The sequence below is a fragment of the Martes martes genome, assembly GCF_963455335.1.
Source record: "Martes martes genome assembly, chromosome: 5".
Taxonomy (NCBI): Eukaryota; Metazoa; Chordata; class Mammalia; order Carnivora; family Mustelidae; genus Martes; species Martes martes.
The window spans coordinates 105,136,849-105,159,314 of NC_137892.1; the positions used below are offsets into that span (position 1 = coordinate 105,136,849).

General features: G+C 49.0%; 1 protein-coding gene across 1 annotated transcript in view; it reads left to right on the plus strand.

Annotated features, from left to right (window-relative positions):
- STK10 (serine/threonine kinase 10) overlaps positions 1-22,466 on the plus strand; it is a gene marked incomplete at its 5' end in the record, with an annotated part of 116,684 nt that overhangs the window by 27,493 nt on the left and 66,725 nt on the right. Inside the window, one exon of the mRNA XM_080804392.1 lies at positions 21,823-21,871. Coding sequence (XP_080660518.1) covers positions 21,823-21,871 — 49 coding nt within the window. The remainder of the gene's footprint in view (positions 1-21,822; positions 21,872-22,466) is intronic.

A 22,466-nucleotide genomic window follows, 5' to 3' on the forward strand; every position in this document is an offset into this window, starting at 1 on the left:
TATCTGGGCTGTGACTGTCATGAGGTTTTTTAAATAGATACATGAGAATGTTCTGACCCAAAGTTGCCTTTAGGCTGGTACTTTCTTACCCAGGGGCGCTGCTGTGCCCAGAACCATTTCTCACCACGGTCTTCTGTAGCTGTCCCTTACCGCCTGCATTTGTTATTTTGTAGCCCTTAAAGGTGCCATGTCCTCATTTTTGAGGATTTGGGTTTTAGACATTGTGAAATCAAGGCAGAAGGTGCTGGAACGAGGTGGAGGATGGGGAAAGGGTCTCGCATAGAAGGGGTAGCATGGGCAGTGGTGCAGAGGGTGACATTTGTGGCATTTGGAGAATGGGTGGTCTAGGATCAAGGGCAGCATGTGGAAAGACGAGGGCTGTAAGTAATTAGAGCCCATGTTGTGTGCAGAGCTTCCAATGCCAAGGTGAAGAGTTTGAACTTAATATTATTGTATTTTATTTCTTTATTTTTTAATAAAGTTTTAATTTATTTGAGAAAGAGAGTGAGTGCATGAACAGGGGAAGAGGGAGAGGGAGAAGCAGACCCTCCTGCTGAGCTGGCAGCCTGATGCTGAGCTCAGTCCCAGGACCCTGGGATTGTGACCTAAGCCAAAGGCAAAAGCTTAACTGACTGAGCCAACTGGGCATTCCCAGCACTTAACTTTTTAGATCAGTGGTTCTCAAAGTAGCGCCCTCAGACCAGCAGCAGCAGTGACCCCTGGGACCTTGTGAGAAATGCTAAGTATCCGGTCCCAGCCCAGATAGACTTGCTGAATCAGAAACTCTGGGTGGGGCCCAGCAGTCTGTTTTAAGGAAACTTTTTTTTTTTTAAAGATTTTATTAATTTATTTGACAGAGAGAGATCACAGGTAGGCAGAGCATCAGGCAGAGAGAGAGGAGGAGGCAGCCTCCCCGCTGAGCAGCAAGCCCGATGCGGGGCTCGATCCCAGGACCCTGAGATCATGACCTGAGCTGAAGGCAGAGGCTTAACCCACTGAGCCACCCAGGCACCCCTTAAGGAGCCTTTTAGGCGACTCTGGTGCTTGTTAAGCTTTGAGAACTGTTTCACGTAAGGGGGACTCTGTGGTAGTTTTCCAGAGGGAAAATATATTTTGTGTTTTAGAAAGAAATCGGGTTTGAGGGGGCACGAGTAAAAGCTTTGAGGTCAACCAGAAAGCAGTAAGAAAAGGATGTGAGATGGGAACATTACTGGGTCAGCAAAAGCTGCAAAAGGGACACTTGAGCTGTATCTTGAAGGATGTGGGAGTTCTCCAGAGGGCCAGGAGAAGGGAGAGCAGTTTGAAGAGAGAGGCAGCATGCGCAAAAGTAGGGGAGGAAGAAGTCTTGTTCTGAGATACAGGGTTGGAAGCAGTACTGACTTCTTGGTGTTTCCTTCTGCGTGATGGGTCTTGGATCCAGGCCTCCTGTGTGGCGCCAGGAGCCATCTTTGTCATGGTGGTGTCTTTGACAAAACCCGTCCTGGACCTGGATCTGCTCTCAGGGCTTGGGCTCGGGCATGAGAAACCAGCCCTTACCCAGCTGCCCTGAACCCTTTCCCCAGCCATGGCATCCAGGGAGAGACCTTCCCCCTGACTGGGTCAGTGGACATTCACCAAACCACTTCACCTACAATCTGACAAGATGAGCTCGTTTTCTTCCAGAATTTGTAATCTTAGCAAAATCCTGCCGTAGTTTCTTAAGCCTACTTCTGCTTTTGAATATCAAATGGTGCAGGTGGGGGAAAAACAACCCAGAATACTCTAGACCAACACTATCCAGTAGACATGTAACGTAAGCCACATAGGTAATGTAAAATTTTCTAATAGCTGTATTTTAAAAAAAGAAACAGATGAAGTTAGTTTAAATAATACAATTTTTTAAACCTAGTATATCCAAAATATTATTTTGACATGTAAGCAATATAAAAATTATTAATGAGATTTTTACTACCTTTTTCATTCTAAGCCTTCAACTCCAGTGTGTTCTATACTGAGAGCACATCTCAGTTCAGCAGCTAAATTTTCACCAGGAATCTATATTTAGATGTCATAAAATTTACAGTTGACAAAGTAGATGCAAAGTTGTCTCAACATTCTTAAATGTTTCCTAGTAACGGAATTGAGTGTCAGTTTTAAAATTTAAATTAATTAAAAGTGAATGAAGTCGTACATTTAGTTCTACACCAGGCACATTCCAAGTGTGGTTAGTGGGTGCTGGATTGGACAGTGTCCACAGTGCAGCTCTGGATGTAGACTCAGGGCCCCCAAATGAGTGAGTGTAGGAACCCCTGGGCTGCCCCCATGAATTTCCTTTGGTTTAAAATGACCTCTCCCCATCAACATCCCTCCTGTCCCCACCCTCAGCCCTGAGCCAGATTTTGGTCTCTGGGAAAGTCTTGCAAGGGTTGGGTCCATTTTTCAAGAGGCAATCCGGGAGTGGGAGCAAGTGGGATGATGGGAAATATTTAACAGTCACCTCCTGGAGGATAGCAGCCCTGGTATAGAGCATCTGCCAATTTCCGTGGTGTAAACATTCCCACTTTGGTTAATTTCAGGCTACCAACACCATGTCACTGACAGCTGGAAAGAGGTTTGCAGTAGAGGTAAATAATATCCAGAGTATAGGTAACAGTAGAACGTGGTAAAAGTGGTGAGGAAACAGATGAGTTTAGAGTGTTTGTCATCTTTGTTTTTAACACCATTCCAAAAATTACAAAGTTTTGTAACTTAATTTTTAATATTCGTTGTGTTTAACAGCCGGCTTACAAAAATTCCTGGAAATGTCACCATCAGTTTCCCAAGCCAGTGAAGGCTAGCTCTAGCACACCATTGGAGCCAGACCCCAGGAGTGTTGACTAAACCACGGAAAGCTGCAGTTGGGTGCCACACAGCCATCCACCCATTTGAAGATGAGGCATCTGCAGACCAGAGAGGGTCTGGGATTTACTCAAGGTCACACAGCAAATTCGTCACAAGGCCAGACATGCAGAAAAGACCATGGATGAGGGAACTTACTCATGTTACACTCTTTGTAAAAAGCCCTTCCCCGGCTCCCCAGGATAGATTCCACACCCAGGACACAGGCTGTAGTTTGCCATCCGAGGATGCTTTCTAGTTCTCTTCTCCAGTTCTTCTAAGCGATCGGAGGCAGCGCCTCCAGCTCTTGGCTCACCCTGTACGCTCCCCCCGGCCCGCCCTTCCGATGTCATGTGGGGTCAGCAAGAGCATCACCGCTTCCGTGAGGCCATTTCACTTCCCCATACCTCTAGGTGGAATTTACCTTCTTTTCCTTTACTCTCTGTTCCATTTGTTCTCTCTCCTTCTACCACCCACATTTCAGTAGTTACCAGTCTTGGTGTCACCTCTGGGAGACTGGGCCCTGCTTTCATTCTTGCCCAGGGCTGGTCCAGTGCAAGGGAAGGAGTGGACGCCCATGCTGGTACCCCTCTAGATTACTGAGGCTGTTTGGGGCCCGCCCTGTCCTGGGGAGATTGAAACCCCACAGAGCCTGTCCTGGGGCCAACTTTGGCCATGTTTTTGAAAGAGGCAGTTCTCGTAGTGAGTGGTAGCTGGTAGGGAGGAGGGAAGGAATCTTGAATCCTCTAAAGCTTTTCCTTGTGCGGAATCAGGGGAGGTGAGGGTGGTTGGAATCCTGCTTTTCACATGGTGATGACTGTGAAGCCCCTTCTGATCCTTTCCTGACCGCAGGTCTTGCTTAGGCTCTTTCTTTTTCTTTCTTTTTTTTTTTTTTTAAGATTGATTGATTCTAGAGAGTAAGGGGGAGAGCATGTGCAGGAGTGGGAGGGGCAGAGGGAGAGGGGAGAGAGAATCCCAAGCAGACCCTGCTCTGAGCCGGGGGCTCAATCTCACGACCCTGAGATCGTGACCTGAGCTGAAACCGAAAGTCAGACACTCAGCGGACTGCCCTGCCTGGGCGTCCCACGGCTCAGCCTTTCTGATAGGACACAGACCCTGCTGTCTTAATCTGTTACCTGTTCACCCCAGAACATCTGGCTCTGGCCTCTAGAAGCCTGGGTAGTCTTGGGGGAATTAAGCCTGCAGTCCTGGCAGATAGCCGTATTCTCCATTTATTCATATAACCAAGTCTCTGCTGGATTCCTTCTTTGGGCCCTGTCCCAGGCCCTCTGGATACGGAAAATGATGCAGGCAGGCTGGGTCTGACCAGCCAAGGGGGAGTTTGGGCTTCATACCGGAGGAAAATCAAACTCGAGCCAGCAGGAGGTGAGGCCTGGGGACAGGGCAAGCCACCTTCTGTGTGTGGTCTGGGAGGCCTCTCTGAGGAGGTGGCATTTGAGAAGGGGCCAGTGGAGGGAGGACCAAGGTGACAGCAAGTGAGAGCGTGTGAACTGTGTTCAAAGACAGTGAGGGGCAGTATACCTGGGTGAGGGTGGTGGGAGATAGGAGTCGGGAAGGTGGGGGTTGCAATGTTACTGTAGGTGTCAGGAAACCCCTGGGGGCTTCAAGCAGGGCAGTGCCTTCTTCAGCCATCAGTCTGGTTGGTGTCTGAGTCCCTTCGCTCCTCCTCTGTGCCTGTCCCAAGTGTGTGTTCTCTTCCTGCCCTGCAGCGAGGGAATGGGCTCCAGTCCTCTCGGTGCCAGTATGGATCTTAGCTAACCTTTGGGACTCTGTCTCTTTAGCACAGGTGGAGATGATGGTGACACAACATATCATCTGATAAGGATTAAGTGAGGCATGCAGGTCAGGTGTGGGCAGCAGCACAGGTGTGGCACAAAGTGGGTGCTTAGTTAATGCCATTGTCCCTCTCTCCCCTCCACTCCCAGCCCTTTGTTCCCAGTCCCTCGATGCCTTCCAGCTCCTTCTACCGCCAGTTTCCTGCATCTCCCTCTCTTCTGACTTCTCTGCCTTTTATGTGGTGAACCTTCCTGAGGCTTCGCTGTCATCATGTCCACCCAGTAAGAAAGGTAACAAGAGGGTGGGTGACAACTCCGGCAGACCGAGGAAAGGCCTTCCTGTGCACACAGCAGGCCTGCCCATCATGGAGACCTGGCACAGGTCATGTTCAGAAGTCCCTGTGCCTCCCGGTTTCATCTGGTCAGAAAGTTTTGCAGTAACTTAATTCGCCCAGCAGTCCCCTTGCTGAGTACCGATCAGAGCAGTGACTCCTGGTGTGGAAGGTCTGCACCATCAAGGAGTCTCCCTGGGTTTTCCCTGGGTCTGAACTAACTGTGTTCAGTGCTGAATCTCTACAGCATTTATATGATAGCCTTGCTGGGTCGCCTCTTCCACCCCTCATTCATTCTACTTCCTCTATAATAGTTAACCTTTTCTTTTCTTCAAGTGACTCACTTTCTAGAAATTAAATACACTTATTTAAAAAGAAACTGTCATCTCCCTGCCCTAAATGGAAAACTAGGACCCACTTGCCATAAGCAGAAATAAATCAATTTGTTAAATTCTAACGCGATCCCTTTGCCTGCCAAAGCCTTCAGCCTGGGCACTGCCAGGCTTCAGCCTTGCTGAAAGGAAGTTGTCAAGTGGACCTCTTCACATTAGTACAGACTTCCCCACTCCCAAGGTGGCCCCCGGAGTAGCTCCCTGGACTCTGGTCTGTAGCAGGGTTTGGATCATTCTGTGTGTGTGTGGGGTGTGCTGCCCTGGACATTAGAATGTTTAGCAACATCCCTGTTTCTACCCACTAGATGCCAATAGAACCTCCCACCTCCCTGCTCAGTCTGACAATCAAAAACGTCTCCAGATGTTGCCACATAGCCCCAGGGTGGGGAGGGGGTTTGCAGACTCACCCCCATTGAAAACTACAGGTCTTTACCATTCAGTCTTTTGCTCTTGGGGGGTGGGAGGGTATCAACCATGCCAGATAGGCTGGGAGCCATGGCCCCTCACCTGTGTGTCAGCCCTCGGAGTAAGTTGCAGACGGATGACCTCAGATCAGACTGGGCCTCCAGACACTTTGTTTGGCAATTGAGACGTTTTTAGAAATTTGTTGCTTGCATTTTGTCAGATTCTGGCCTTGAATGTTTTAGAGCTGGGGCTGTCTAGGCTGCACGGCAGCGAGTGTCAGGGGCCCCACAGATAGGGATGTGATCTCCGATGAGCCTCAGACCTCACCGCTCCCTGGTGCATTCCCGATGCCGAGGCCTGTTTGTCATTGCGGTGTGCCAGTGTTTAACTTCAAGTAGAGCTGAGAGGAAACATTTCTTCTCTCACATCTCTATCAAAACCGAGGAAAGTAAGGATAACCAAGAGGATCGTGTTTGTAGAAAAGTGTGTGAGAGCACGTTTTTTTCATATATGCAGCTTTCTTTGCCCCGCAAGTTAGTTACTCAGACCTGGTGGGCTCTGAAGCCAGGACTCCTGGCCTGGGGAGTCTAAAAATAGACTTGCAAGGGCTCGGTGAACTTCCTGAACATGTGTACTGACGTGTGTGTGTGTGTGTGTGTGTGTGTGACCCCACAGGAGTGACTGGGTACTTTTCAGAGTGTGGCTTCTTGTCTGAAAGTAAACATTCTGCAAAGAGGAAGTGTGGGTCCCAGGGTCACAGAGCAGGGTGTGGATGGGAGGGGCCCCCTGTCCGCACTTGTCCACATGACCCTATGACCACATTTCACTGGCCAGGGTTTCTGCGGCTTGTCGCCTTGGGCTAGGAGGGCAACTGTTGGTCACTGACAGAGATTGCATATCTGGCCTTAAAGAAGCCAGAGTTATAAAGAGAAGGTGATGGTAGAAAGTGGCTAGCAGCTCTGTGTACCTCTAGAAAGTGTGGCAGGAATGCGGGGCTGATGTCAGGAGACTGAGATCTTCCTGGATCTGAGACCCAGTCGCTGTGCGACCGTAACCAAGCACCATCCCCTCTCTGTGCCCCCGCTTCCTGGTCCACAACTCGAGGGACTTGGAAGGGTTGATCTCGAGGTATTTCCACCGAAGTTGGCTCATTTCAGGAGGCCTGCAGCTTCTTGGGCGAGAGCGGGAATCAAGAGGTGGGGGGAGGGGTGGTGAGAAGGACAAGTCTGCAAAAGCTGGGCTCTTTCATGATGCTCTCAGCTGAATTGTCACAAATCTATGGGTTAGAGATGGGGTCCCCTCCATTTTACAGAAGTGAAGACCAAGGGTCAGAGAGAGAGTGACTTGTCTTGACTCACAGCCAGGTTCCAAACCAGATCATCTGGGCCCTAAAACCTTGTCTCCTCCCTGGTTGCCAGCCCTGGGCACCTCTAGGAACAGTCCAAAGAATGCTATGTGTGACCTCCTGCCGTCCACCTGGGGAGCCCACTGTCTGGCAGAACATTGCTTGGCAGTGCATGGTGGAGAGGGGGGCCTGTGGCCACGGGGTCCACCCAGCTTCTACCTCAGGCCTCGCTGGTCCTCCTGGCACTGCTGGCATCCCCTGGCTGGGCGCAGATGCAGTCCTGTAGCTGGGCATGTGGGTGGACAGGCGGCAGTGACCTGGGGCTGCCTGGAATCCTTCTGGTGGCATGGCCTGCCTGGGTCTGTGTGTCGTTCACAGGAGCCAGGGTGACTCTGGTCTAGGGATTTGCCCATCATGTTCCCCAAGTACGTCACCATGGGTTTTGTTTACTATCTGACCCTGTCAGCCGGCTGTCATCCCCTCCTCAGCCTTCCTGTACCCGTCACATCCCTTCAGTCTATCAGGCGTGGGCTTTGGGGTCACCCAGACCTGGGTTGGAATCTGACAGCCCCCTGTCCTGCTGTGTGACCCAGGACAGGTCTTCTCATTCTTCAGAGCCTCAGTTTCCTCATTTGGACACAGGATGACGGCACTGACCTCACAGTGCTTTGTTCAGAGTTAGAAACCCAGCGTGTCCCAGCTGGCAGAGAGTAGAAGCCCTGTGCTAGGCACTTAGCTAACAGGTCAGAGGTGTCCTTTAAGGTCTGGATGGGCAGAAAAGTGCGTAAATCAGGCCCGCAGGCTGTTTTGAGGAGGCTTTTCCAATTTTTTGAAATAGCACAAGACTTTATAAATTGACACCTTTCACTTAAGAATCCAGGCACCTGACTTGGCTGGAAGGGTCGGCAGCTCTGGCTCCATGGGCCTGTATGTCTGCGCGGCATCTGGGAGCTGGCTGAATGTAGCCCCCCGGAGATGAGCACCTGCCCCCCTGTCCGCCTCTGCGCCCCCCGCCCCCCAGTCCTGGGCAGCATTTGTGTCCTGCTGGGCCCCGAAGGGAACAGATCATTCCAGTGCTGGGTGTGTGGGGGGTCGTGGGGCTCTCTCCTGTCTTCCTAGCGGTGCCCCTCCCGTTCCGTCTCTATCAGGAGGCTTCGGGCTCGTGTTGTCACTGAGGGGAACTTGAACATTTCTAGCTGCTGCAGAGTCTGGGAGACTCCATCATGGTCACTCCTTTCTGTGTCTGCTGTTCCCACAACCACAGACTCCTGGGACGGTATGAGACCTTGCCGAGTCAGCGGGGCGGCTGACATTCCTTCACACGTTCATGCCCTGGGCTTGTGGATCCCTGCCTGCCCCCTTCCCGTGCCTCCTCCCACCCCCCCAGCACATGTCTATGGACCATCTCAAATGCTACAGATGTTTAACAAATTTAGTTGAAAATGGTGTCACCTACCCAACAGGCATTGCCTGTGACCCTGTTCACTCCATGACTTTACCTTCCCAGAGGGCAGGTTCATGGCCGTGGCTCCTTCCTCTCTGTCTCTGCAAGGGTCCTGGCACAGCTGGGAATGGGAGCTGGGCAGACAGATGGTAAGATGGATCGAAAATGTGTGTGCAGACACACACCTTCCCGTGTCTCTCCCCAGGGACTGCAAGTTCAGTTTGCATCTGCCCCAGAGTACGGTTCTAAGCCTGAACTTGGCCTTTCCTGAAAGGTGGTGTGGTGAGGATAGTGGTGATGGCAGTGACTATCCAAATGATGACCATGACTGTCGTTTGTCACGTTTTGGCTAGGTGCCGGACCTATGTTTGTTATTCTTACACGTGCGATCTCATTTAATCTCCCCAGTCTGTGTCAGGGTAGGAATGATTTGCCCCATTTTTTAGATGAGGAAACGGAGGCTTGCCATCACCCAGTAGCAGCCTTTGGACTTGGGCTCAGGGGACTTTGGTCTTGAAGCCAATGCTCCTGATCTCTGGGATGGACAGCACCAGAAGGGGTGAGGCACTCCCGGATTCCAGTCACCTCAGTAGCACCCCAGAGCTGCCCAGGGACTTGGGCCAGCATATTAGGACACGGCCCCACCTCTGGGATTGTGGCAAAGGGGCCCTAGAATGTACTAGACAGGCTCAGAAGCTGGTCGGATCATCGCTTCTCCCCTCTGCCTTGGCAGAACTGCCCCTCTACCCGCCCCCCCTGGGCCTCAAGGTCACCCCCTATGCTCCGAGTGCCCTTCCTGCCCATTGAGGTTCACTTGGTTCACGTGGTTCCTTCCGCAGGCTTTCTGTGGACGTGGCAGGCGCAGCTGGGGGTGGAGGAAGGAGGCCCCGCGTTCCAGGGAGGCCTTGTGGGCGTGGGCTGCCCCACTCAATGGCCACATTGTTTGGCTTGGAGCTCAGAGGTGCGGAGGTTTTGGGACTCCACCTACAGGGACAAGGCTGCTGAGAAGCTAGAGACATTTTTGTGGACTGTTTAGTGTTTGGTGGCCCCTCCGTGGCCTTCTTTCCATAGACCTCTGTTGAGGAACCAGAGGCCTTTTGCCTTGTGCACTGATGGGGTGTCCCCCTGCCCAGGGGCTGGGAGGCCTGGATGATTGTGGTACCTCTCTGTTTCCCCAGAAAGAAAGAAGCCCAGAGAGGCAAAGGGCTTGCTGTAGGCTCCACGCTTCAGCCGCCTTTGTGTCTTGGAGTCAGACAGACTGGCTTTATGTCCTGGTTCTGTCCCTTATGTGCTGAGCGGCTTTGGGAAAGCCCTTTCCTCACCAAACCTCAGCTTCCCAAACTGCAGAAGGATGAGTAAAACTGCTCCCAGTAAAGGAATGCTTAGCACGGTCCAGTATGCATTAGGTGCTCACTTATGGCGGCCATCAGCTCTCCTCTCTCAGTGGGGGGGTGGGGGAGGGGACAGAATTAGGAGCTTCCATGGGGCTTGCTTTACCGAATCCTGGTGTCTGCTGTGTTTGTCAGCCTTTGGCTGTTCTGCCCTGATTTCTGGACATCTTAAGGCCATTGAAATGTTTCACTTATAATCATTGATTCATGTACCCAGTGAATACTTACTGATCATATGCGAGCTTGAGGCTTTGCTAATATGGACGGACTTTTATAGGTATAAACTACTTATTCCGTGATAAAGGGACTTTAGTTCCTCCCCTTGAGCCCAAAAATGCCCGTGTTGCAAATGACTTACAGCTGTTCAAAGCTTCATTTTCCAGGTGTGGAAACTGAGGACTAGAGCAGGAAAGGGGTTCTGCCAGCCCCACCGAAGGACAGTGGCAGAACTGGGACTGTGTCCAGACCTCCCGGCTCTGGCTTATTTAACTTTAGTTCCAGGAATGTTGCCAGCATTTATTTATTGAGCGCCTTGGGTGTACTCAGTGCTCTTATTGGCTTCAGGGAAGGCTGGGGAGGTAAGGGGGCCCCAGGCACAGAGCAGAGTGCTGATACCTTGTCTCTGGCTTGTGCGTGCCTCAGTTGTCCTTTGGGGACCACTGGGCTATGGTGGTGCCCCCCAATCCTGCTGCTTGGCCCTGTGGCCTGGGCTGTAAAAGTTAATGTCTAAACCCTGTGGGTGGTCCAAGCTTTCTCTTATCTGGGCTGGGACATCCTAGCTCCCTTATCTCCCGGTGAGCAAGCTCCCTTGGTATGTGTGAGCTGACCGCTGGGGCCCAGTAGGGACCAGTGAGGGCTGGAGCCTGGGGAGAGAGGGGGCCCTTCCCCTACCCACCCAGGGGCTGGGACTCAAGCTTTCTGTGGCTTCTTCCTTGAGGCGTGAGAAGGGGGATGGGGTCACTAGGTCTGGCAGATGAGCTGGGGAGATGAACAGAGCCCAGACTTGGCACCCAGATCGTCCCAGTTCAGGTCCTGGCTCTACCACTACTCATTTCATCCATTCACAGCCTTGAGAGGTATGGTGGGTTCTCCCTGGCTGGGAAGGGACCCGCTGTGCCATCACAAAAGCTTCTGTGGACTCAGCAGTTCCTTTCCGATATGGATTGTTGGGGCCTCTTCTGCAGCCTCTCTGTCTTCTCTTTACTCAGAACTGGGTTTAATTCCATTCAGTGTTGACACAATAAAAAAAAAATCTAATGGGTTTTTTTTTTCTTATTCTGGTTTTAGTTTGTTTGCTTTTATTAAAAAAAGAAAAAAAAACCCCTGAATCAGAGAGACCTTAATCTCTCTGAGCCTCAGTTTCCCCATATGTAAAATTGGGAATAAAATATCACTAACTGCTAATAACAGTTGGTAACACTTACTGAGCATAGACTCACTGTGTGCTGTGTCATGTTTTCAGATAATCCACACAAAGCATGTGGCACAGGGCCTGGCACGGAATAAGCTCTTGATTCCAGTGAAATGTCATGGCTGGGGAAACTGAGGCTGACCCCAGGTCCCTGACCTGGCAGGTACTCAACCTGTTGAGGTTGAGGGGACTGAGTGAGACTGTGTAGGTCAAATGGCTGCATACCCGGCATTTTCTTGGTGTGTTACTTCCAAGGGCAGAAATTACCTTGGTGTTGATGTTTGGCCCCGAAAGGCAGATCTGGTAGAGAGGTGAGATTTTTTATTCTGGCTCCATTGGTCTTAAGGAGTCCTGAGTTGATTGATTTGCACAGCTCTGAAGAAGCTGGTGCCGTGAGCATCCCCAGGCTGGAAAAGGAGGCGAAACCTTCTGAATTGAGCTGTGCAGCTGAGCGGTGCTTGGTGCCGCCTTCCCCGAGACCCCCTGCCAGGTGGACTCATCTCCCAGACGCGGAGGTGTGGTTTTCTGAATGAGAACTCCGGGAGCACAGGGGCTGTTTTTCACTGCCATAGCCCCAGGAGCTAACATAGTATAGGGACAGGGTAGGTGGGTGCCTGATGAATCCATGGGTGAGTGAATCAATGAAGGCGTGAGTGACGGGAGAGGTGATGTGACCCGCCAAGATCATGTAACGAGGCCGTGACCCTTAAGCTGTTCCATGACAGCTGCTTAATCTAAACTGATGAGGAGCAAACAGAGGTTTCCAGTTTCCTTTGGCCTTCAGCCAGAGAAGAAGCCAGCAGCTGCCGGCTGTCCACCATCGGGCACCCTCTGAGCACGGGTATGGGCTCGGGTCTCCAGGGCAACAAAGCTCGTGGGTGGGGAGGAGGGAGACTGGTGACGGTGAGGGAACTCCTCTTGAGCAGAGGGCCCGGAAAGAGCAAGTGCGTCTCTTACGAGAATGTGCTGCTTGTATCCAAGCTCAGGCAGAGCCGCCTACCTAAGGGAGGGCAACTGTGTGAGCAGCCTGGTGCACGTGGGCCAGGTTCAAATCCCTGCTCTGCCTGCACCTGCTGTGGGTTCCAGGGTAGGGCGGGAGGGGACTTCCTATCTTACAGATTGAGTCGAAACCTTAAAATAAAGATATTCAGATGTCAGCAGGGAAAGTGTCTGATGTATCGTAGATCTTCCCAGCTGTTTGGGGAGGAAGTTGGGCCCAGGGAATATGTTATGAGGTCTTTAGTCAAAGCACTTGGTTCAAATCCTGGCCTCGTCTCTTGGTGGTTGGGGACCTTGAGAAGTTACTGACTCTCTCTGTGCCTCAGTTTTCTTTATCTGGAATAGGAGGCTGATGAACAACAGCCTGTGCACCAAGTCTGGCCGCCCCTTGTGTTTGTAGATGGAGGTTTGTGGGCACACAGCTGTGCCCATTTGTTCAGGAACTTCTGGCTGCTTTCTGGCTACAAAAGCAGTCGGCTTGCGACGGACACTGTCTGGCTGCAGACCCGAAAACATCTACTCTCTTTGTCTCTGTGACAAATAAATAAAATCTTTTAAAAAAATGAAAACATTTGCCATTGTAATCATTTTTAAGAGTACAGGTCAGTGGCATTAGTATGGTCACAAAGTTGGGCAATCATTCCCACCATCCAACTCCAGAACTTTTTCATCTTCGTGAACTGAAATGGCATACTGGTATTTTTGGGTGCTCTACACATTCAGAGAAACTTCTCTAGTAATAAACTATAGAAATGATCCCTGAAAGTATAGTCTTCATACTGGTATTTTAAATTAATTAATTAATTAATTTGTAGGATCCATGCCCAGCGTGGATCCCAGTGCGGGCCTTGAATTCACGACCTGATCTGAGCTGAGCCAGATGCTTAACCAACTGAGCCACTCAGCTGCCTCAAAACTACGTACCATTAACACCAACTTCGCATTCTCCTCCCAATCCCCTGGCACTCACCTTTCTGCTCTCTGTTTCTATGAATTTGACAGCTCAGGGAAACTCACATAGGAGGGATCATGCGTGTGCTTTTGTGGCTGGCTTATTTCACTTAGCATGTTGTCTTTGATGTACACCCATGTATTAGAATTTCCTTTTTTCAAGGCTGAATGATATTCTATTATGTGTGTGTGTATGATATGTATATACCATATTTTGTTTTTCCATTCATCTGTTGATGGACGTTTGGGCTGTTTCCACCTTTTAGCTATTATGAATAGTGCTGCTATGAACACTGGTAGACAGATATCTATTGAATCTCCTCCTTTCAGCTTTTGGGTGTATATCTAGAAGTGGAAGTGCTAGATCATAAAGCATTTCTATTTTTAATATTTTAAATTCTATTTTTAATTTTTAGAGGAACCTCTGTACTGTCTTCCACAATGGCTATACCATTTCACATTCCCACTAGAAATGCACAAGGGTTCCCATTTCTATACATCTGTGCCAACTTTTTTTTTTTTTTTTTTTTTTTAGGATTTATTTATTTGAGTGAGAGAGAGAGAGAAAGCACAAGCAGGAGGGTCAGAGGGTAAATAAGCAGACTTCCCACTGAGGGTGGAGCCCGATGGAGGGCTCAGTCTCAGAACTCCAAGATCCCTACCTGGGCCAAAACCAAGAGTCAGATGCTCAACCGCCCGTGCCACGCAAGCGCCCCTCTTTTTTTCCCCCCTAACTATTCCTGGGTTATTTTCTTCTCTTTGATGCTATTGTAAATGGAATTGTTTTCTTAATTCCCTTTTTGGATTATTCATTGTCTGCGTATGGGAACTCAACTGAATTTTGTGTGTTGTTTTATATCCTGCAACTTTGCTGAATTTGTTTTTACTGGTTATAACAATTTTTTGTGTATTCATAATCTTTAGGATTTTCTACATACAAGATCATGTCATCTGTAAACAGAGATCATCTTACTCCTCCTTTGCAATTTGCTTGTTTGTATTTCTTTTTCTTGCCTAATTGCACTGGCTAGGACTTCCGGTATTGTGTTGACTAGAAGTGAAGAAAGTGGGCATCCTTGTCTTGTTCCTAATCTTAAAGGAGAAACTTTCAGTATTTCACCACTGAGTGTGATGTTCACTATGTTCACTGTCATATATGGTCTTTGGTACATTGAGGTGGTTTTCTTCTTTTTTTAAAATTTTATTTATTTGAGAGAGGAAGAACACAATCTGGGAAAGAGGAAGAGGGAGAAGCAGACACCCTGCTGAGCAGGGAGCCTGACGTGGGGCTCCATCCAAGGACCCTGAGATCATGACCCGAGCCTAAAGCAGATGCTTAACCCACTGAGCCACCCAGGTGTGCCGAGGTGGTTTTATTCTATTCCAAATGTGTTGAATGGTTTTCTTATGAAGGAATGTTGAATTTTGCCAAATGTTTTTTTCTTTTCTTTAATTTTAATTGTATTATTATTATTATTATTTTTAAAGTAGGCTCCATGCGCAGTATGGAACCCAATGCAGGGCTTGAACTCATGACCTTGAGATCAAGGCCTGAGCTGAGATCAAGCACTGGATGCTTAACCCACTGAGCCACTGAGGCACCCTGCCAAATGCTTTTTCTGAGTCATTTAAAATGATCATGTTTTTTTCCTCTTTCATTCCATTAACGTGTATTACATTGACTGATCTTTGTATATTAAACCATCCTTTCAGGAATAAATCCCACTGTGTCATGGTGTATAATCTCTTTAATATGCTGCTGAATTTGATTTACTAGTACTTTGTTAAGGATTTTACATCAATATTCATCAGGGATATTGATCTGTAGTTTTATTTTCTTGCAGGTGTTTGTTTGGCTTTGATATTTGAGAGGGTCATGCTGGCCTCCTGGAATGAGTTAGGTAGTACCCATTAAGATTTTCTATTTCTGGGGCACCTGGGTGGCTTGGCCATTAGGTGTTTGCCTTCAGCTCAGGTCATGATCCCAGGGTGCTGGGATTGAGCCCTGCGTCAGGCTCCCTGTTCAAGTAGGAAGCCTGCTTCTCCCTTTGCCTGCCACTCCCCCTGCTTGTGTTCCTCTCTCTCTGTATCCCTCTCTGTCAAATAAATAAATAAAATCTTAAAAAAAAAAAAAAAGATTTTCGGACGCCTGGGTGGCTCAGTTGGTTAAGCCGCTGCCTTCGGCTCAGGTCATGATCCCAGGGTCCTGGGATCGAGTCCCACATCGGGCTCCTTGCTTGGCAGCGAGCCTGCTTCTTTCACTGCCTCTGCCTGCCTCTCTGCCTGCTTCTGTGTACTCTCTCTGTCTCTCTTTCTCTCTGGCAAATAAATAAAATCTTTAAAAAAAAAAAAAAGATTTTCTATTTTTTGTGTGATTCAGTGTTTGTAGGTTGTGTGTTTCTAGGAATTTGTCTAGGTTATCTAGTTTCTTGGGTCCACAGTTGTTCATAGTTACTCTCTTATGATCTTCTTTTTATTTCTATAAAATCAGTAGTAATGTCCCTGCTCATTTCTGATATTGGTAATATGAGTCCTCTCTTTTTTCCCTAGTCAGTCTGGCAAATGGACATATGTTTTTAATTATCTTGGATGTGTATCTCGGAGTGGAATTGCTGGATCATATGGTAATACTGTGTTTAACATTATGAGGAACTGCTATCCCATTTTCTAAAGTACCTGCACCATTGTATATTCCCCCCATCATTGTTTGAGGGTTCCAGTTTGTCCATGTTCTTGCCAACACTTATTGTTCTCCAGCTTTTTGATTCTAGGTATCCTAGCAGCTATGAAGTGGTATCTCTTGTAGTTTTGATTAGCAATGATCGACCAATGATGGTGAGCATCTTTTCATATCCTTATTGGCCATTCTTTTTCTTTTTTTGGAGAAACATTTACTCAAATCCTTTGTCCATTTTTAAAGTGGTTTATTTGTCCTCTCATTGTTGAATTGTAAGAGTTCTTTATATATTCTGGTTACTAGGTTTTTAATCAAAATATATGATTTTCAGGTATTTTTCCCACTTTGTGGGTTGTCTTTTCACTTTCTTGATCCTGTCCTCTGATGTACAAAAGCTTTTATTGTTGGTGAAGTCCATTGTGTCTATTTTTTTCTTCTCTTGCTTGTGATCTTGATGTCAATTCTACCCACCCGATCTTTACTAATCCCCATATACTCCTTGACGTGCACTTAGGGGTCCTTGAAGCTTTTTGTAAAAAAAAAAAATAGGATATTTAAATTATAAATATACATGGTGTGTATATATATAATTAACATATAGTAATATATAATTTATATATAAATATGTAAGTATATTATACATATATAATAAATAATATTTTTATACACTTATTTTTTGGGAAAATACTCACTGTGATGGAGTCCATCTTTTTCTGGCTGATGATCTTTAATAATGCAAATCCCTAAAGCCTCTGAAAATACCCAGCGCTTCTCAACCCATCATTTGGTAAAGGTTTACCAAGATGATCTTACATCCTTCCCAAGCCCTTAGCTCTTTGGTTAGAGGCACAAAGAAGGAACACTGATGAAGAAGTTCAGGTTAATAAGGAGGATAAAAGAGATGATAATTCTGCCAGTTTGCTTCCCAGATATCTCTATCAGCGTTTTATATTAGTTTTTGCTAGGGGGAGGAGAGATGTGGCCCCAGGGTCCAGGCTTCTTGCCGTTTTGCAAATTTCCATAGAACAGTGGTTCTCAAAGTATGGTCAGGGGACCAGCAACAGCACCCCTTGCCCGGGTGTATGTTGGAAATGCAAATTCTTGGACCCTACCCCAGCCAGGGGTGGGGTCCAGTGACTTTTGTTGTATTAGTAGGTTCTCCAAGTGATTCTGATGCACAGTAAAGTTTGAAGACTCCTGACATAGTGTTTTTAGCTGGTAGCACCTAGAGATTACTAGGAAAATCTTACTTGCCCAATGAGATGGCATCCTCATCCTCCTCTTTGTTCTAATTCATCCTTATCATCTCTTGTAAAACGTGAGACCAGATGCTTTTGGTAACAAGTAACAGAAAATCTCAAACTAGCCTAAACAATGGAAGAAATTAATTGGCTTACATATTTTATTTGAAAAGTACAGGGGAAGGTCAGGTTTGAGGGGGATTTTGAGTGTGGCTCAGTAGTGCTGTGATTCTCTCTGTCCTCCTCTTTGTATCAGCTGTGTCTTCAACATAGGCTTCCCTCATGATTGCAAGATGGCTGCCTATAACCGTCAAGGCTTTGTGCTTCCTAATTGGCTCCAGAGGAAGATACCATGGCATCCTACACCACAAAGCAGAGCTCACTAGCTTGGCTGTGCTTAGACCAGCCCTGAGCCTGCCCTCAGGCAAAGAGGCAAAGAATTTCCCTTGAATGAGTTAGGCCTCCTTTCCCCACTGAGGATGGGTGAGTCCCACTCAGCTATCCCAACTGTTTCACAAAAGTGAAGGAACCAATGCTGCATATGCAGGGGGAGGGAAGCCATGATACCTTCCTCTGCCATTCTGATGTGGGGCTCGATCCCAGGACCCCAGGATCATGACCTGAGCCAAAAACAGACACCCAACCGACTGAGCCACCCAGGTGCTCCAAACCCCATGCAGTTCTGTAGAAGTCCCCTGCAGCCTTGCCACTGACAAGCTGAAAGCTAGAGCATTAAGATCCATACAGCGGGGGGGGGCTCCTGAGTGGCTCATTCGTTAGGTGTGTCTGCCTGCCGGTTGGGTCATGATACCTGGGTCTTGAGATTGAGCCCTGCATTGGGCTCCTTGCTTGGCGGGAAGCCTGCTTCTCCCTCTCCCACTCCTCCAGCTTGTATTCCCACCCTTGCTGTGTCTCTCTCTGTCAAATAAATAAAAATAAAATCTTTAAAAAAAAAAAAAGATCCATATAATGGAACCTAGTAAGAACTATTTTATGAATGGGACCTTTTTGTTTGTTTGTTTGTTATCACATCAAGGCACTAAGATGTGAAATTTTCTCAAGCCAAAAGGATGGGAGGGAAAAAAGGGGGGCTGGGAGAAAACCCAGACCGTATTTTGCTCTATGTGAGAGGATAGTCAGGCAGTATTTACATGAAGGTTAATGGGCTATCACTGTAACACACGCGTGATTAATACCAAGGAATGCTGTTCTTTCAGATTTCGGCAGGATGGTCATCAAAACACTTTATTGGGGTCCATATGCAAGTTGTGAAATATCATGGGTTTAATCCTGGCATGGAGCAAAAAGCTGATACCTTTATTCTTGGGAATAAAACCAAAGATAAGCTCAGAGCTTCTCAGCAGCCAAAGCCACCTGTCAATCGATCAGTCAGTCAATCAGTCAGTAAATTTTTAAAAATTACAAAAGGGAAGTGCATGGGGTCATGGAGCTCTTGAACTACAGAAGAGGGAAGGATTGGGAGGACGCTCAAGCTCTCCTAGTGCTGAACCCTGGAGAGGCTGGTCAGAGGGACCTTGTGCAAGGGTGTTGTGTAAGGGACGGTTTCACTAACAGAGGCAGGAAGTGCCCGGGTTTGGCTACCACTCGCACTGACTCTTGATAACAGCGGGCGTGCGGTTGGGCTGTAGTTCTAGGAAGACATAGATTTGTGGGAAACCTGAGTAACATGGTCTGAGTGTGACACTGGCTGGTGGTTTTGTTTGCGAGAGAGTCAACGGGAAAGAGCATGTTGGTTGCTGTGGCTTGGTTGTTGTGTTTTCGTGTCGAGAATCTCATTTAACAGCCTTAACGTTGGAGGTAGAAGTGATTAGTGCCATTTTACAGATGAAATTGATGCTTGGGGAGATTCAGTCACTTAATCAGGGTCACAGAGCCAATTAAGAGGCAGGACTTGAATTCAAGCCCATCTTGTCCTTTTCAACTGCAGGCTTTTGGAGAAGGGGGAAGTGCCTGAGCCTGTGGGTGTGTTCACTGTGTGGGCGGAGTTGGGCCTGTTCCCTAAACACCACGTCATCCAGTCCTTGCCATCACTTGGGTGATCCTGAGTATTCTCCCATTCTGCAGAGAGGGGGGTCCTTATCCAAGGGCACACACAGTAAGGGCTGGAGAGGCAGAGCAGGGGCTCCTGACCTGGGTTTGGTGGTAGCTGGGGCTGGTGGTGCAGGGGAACTTCAATGTTCGAGAATTCAGTAGAATTACATGCAAACACATGTTCCTGTTTGCATTTTTCTGGGTGAGAAGAGAGAGGATACCTTTCATGGAGTTTCAAAAACCAACACAAGAACAGAAAAAGCCCAGACATTTGAGCCCAAGGAAGGAGTCCTAGAAACAGTTCGTACTGACTGAACCCCATCTGGGTCCCTGTCACCCAGCAAGGCCTGGGTGACCTGTCCTTCTGGTGGGGTTTGGGTGTGTATCCCCCCATCATACAGGCTGCTCGCATAGTAAGTGGTTTTGCCTAATGACCATTTTACCTCTTTTCCACATTGCCTTTCGTGGCTGGGGCTGGACTTTTCTAGCAGTTACTGGGATTTTTTTTTGGCCTGTGGAGCTGAGAATTATTGAAAGGCAGAACAAGAGGTCTGTGCCTGTGTCTCAGTCACATCTGTTCCCTGACCGCTGGCAACACATCTAGTTGGTTGGTGGTTGGTTAAATGAAACAGTGAATGAATGAATGAGTGAGTGAGTGAGTGGGAGAAAGAAATACCTCATCTCACTGTTCTGGGTTGTAGGACATTAATCATCTCGGATGGCTTTTTTCCAGGGTCACTGTAGTGTTAGAAGTTCCTGGGGAGTACTGGCCAGGCATTACTGGAGTCACCCTGGGCGCCTCAGAGGCCACATCCTTCCTTCCTGGCAGGAGGTGGTGTGAGAGCTGGCAGTGTCCCGTACGTGGCTCTTTACCCTGGCGTGGAGCCTCCCGCAGCAGAGTGCAGGCCTATCTCCTGGAGGCCCAGCCCTATGTTGCTACCCCCAGTATCTTATACCCTAAAGTCTCTGATCCCCTCTTTTTTTTTTTTTTTTAAAGATTTTATTTATTTGTCAGGGAGGGAAAGCTATGGAGAGCACAAGCAGGGGGAACAGCAGGCACAGGGAGAAGCAGGCTCCCCGCTGAGCCAGGAGCCCGATGTGGGACCCGATCCCAGGACCCTGGTACTGTGACCTGAGCCGAAGGCAGCTGCTTAACTGACTAAGCCACCCAGGTGTCCCTATCCATGGCCCCCTTCTTGACCTGCTATGGTTTCTTGCACCCAGATGTGGCCCATCTCCCAAATATAGCCCAGTGGTGGGGCCCGGTTAAGAGCCGTGTTATCAGGGGCCGCCTCTTCTGGCTGAGAAAATGTGCTCCATTGAAGTCACTTGCCCAAAGCCATAGCTAGCGAACGGTGGCCCAGGGACCTGGGTCCAGCCCTGCATCACTGCATCCGTATTTTACATTGCTGGGAAGTCTCTGGAAGGTCTGCCACAAGCTGGAGACTCATGGAAACACTGAGGCCACTCCTCCCTCCTCTGGCTGGAGAGCGGCTCTGGCCCAGCGGGTATGGCTGCAGTTTTCTTTCCCATTGCGAGAATGACGGGCCCCACTGCACGGTGCCTGCCTCTGCCAAGTGTAGTTGGAGGGACTTTGCGAGCAAGCAGGGCCAGCGCCTGGAAGTGGGAGGAGATTTCAGGAATGTCTGCTGTACTTGGTGAGGCTCTTGCCCTTCCCTGCCTACTTGCTCCCATCATCTCAGGAAGAAACAGCATCTTTGCACATGTGATAGGAGCCCAGGGTAAGCGAGAAAGAGCGAGGATGGGAGAGAGCCAGAGAGGGGGGCCTGGCTTGGCACCAATGGCACTTTGCAGTCTTCTTGTCCTTCTCTGGCCCCTGTGCTGGGCTGGGAGCCCCTTGAGGGCCTGGGTCTGGTTGTTCTCTGGGGCCTGTTACCTACTGAGTGTGTGATGAATGAAGGAACGCATGTATAAATGAATGACTGGGGGAGTTAGGACACCTTTCTAGTGCAGGACTTGCCACTAAATAATCTGTGGCCTTGGTCAGTCCCATCCCCTTTCTGGGCCTGGATTTCTGCACCTGAGCTGGTCTTCAAGGCACCGGTGTTCTGGTGTTCCGAGCCAGTGAGGGCCCTGGCCTCTAGAAGATGGAGGAGAGGCAGGGGATGGGTGCTGGGACTCCACGAGGGCTCAGCCGGCTTGGATGTGGGCAGAGGGGTCCTCTGAGACTGCTGGTTATGGAGCTTAGGAAGTGGGGAGCTGGCGGGTGGGGAGGCTGGAGGAGCAGGGAGGGGGCAGGTCTGGTGGCAAATGCTGTTTGTGGCAGCTGTGGGTTTCCACGGCAACTTTTTCTTCCCCCTGAAAAATGCCCAGCAACAGCTCTGGATTATAGAGCCTCCTGTGCGGGTTGGGGTCAGATTAGGGGAGTGTAGACTGGACAGGCCCTGGGGCAGGAGGAGGAGAGGCCGGCGAGCCAGGGCATTGGGTGCTGCCTGATCCTGCCAGGACTGGGGTTGAGTCCTGGGCTGTGCGCCCCGCTCATTGTTACTTTGCCTTGTGTCTTCTGCAGATCATGATCGAGTTCTGTCCTGGGGGAGCCGTGGACGCCATCATGCTGGGTGAGTCTTCCTTGATCCAGTGCAGTGGTGCTGGGGTGGGCTCTGGGGCCCTAGGCTGGAACTGATGTCTCGCATTCCCTTCTCCCTAGCAAGTCACATGGCCTGTTTGAGTACCTTTATGCTCGGTCCCCTTTTGGAAGCAGGGGCTCTGTTCTTGGAGAGAGTGCAGGTGCTCATTAGAAAACCAGCTCTTCCTGTTCGAAAAGAAGGCCTTGTGTCCTTGAGCTGGTCACTCACCCCCTCAAGCCTTGTTGGCCGTAAGATGGGTGTGATGCCTCCTTTGTCTCACCCCATAGCACCCTTAGGAGGTGAAATGAGACACCTGAGGGAGGTTCTTTGAAAAATGGGGCTCCCCGCCCATTTTGTAAGAGCTTAATGGGCATGTTACTGGGTTTTGATATCCCAGACAAGCTTGAACAGTTGTTAATAGTCACCGTGTGACAGAGACTGTGGTGGGTACTTTCGTGTACAGGATCCAAGTGTCTCTATTTTATTCCTGACCAGATTGACACATTAGAGGGGTTAAGGGGCTGGCTGAGAGTGCCACAGCAGGACTGAGATGGGAGCCTGGGTCTTGCCGGCCTGGTGGGCAGTG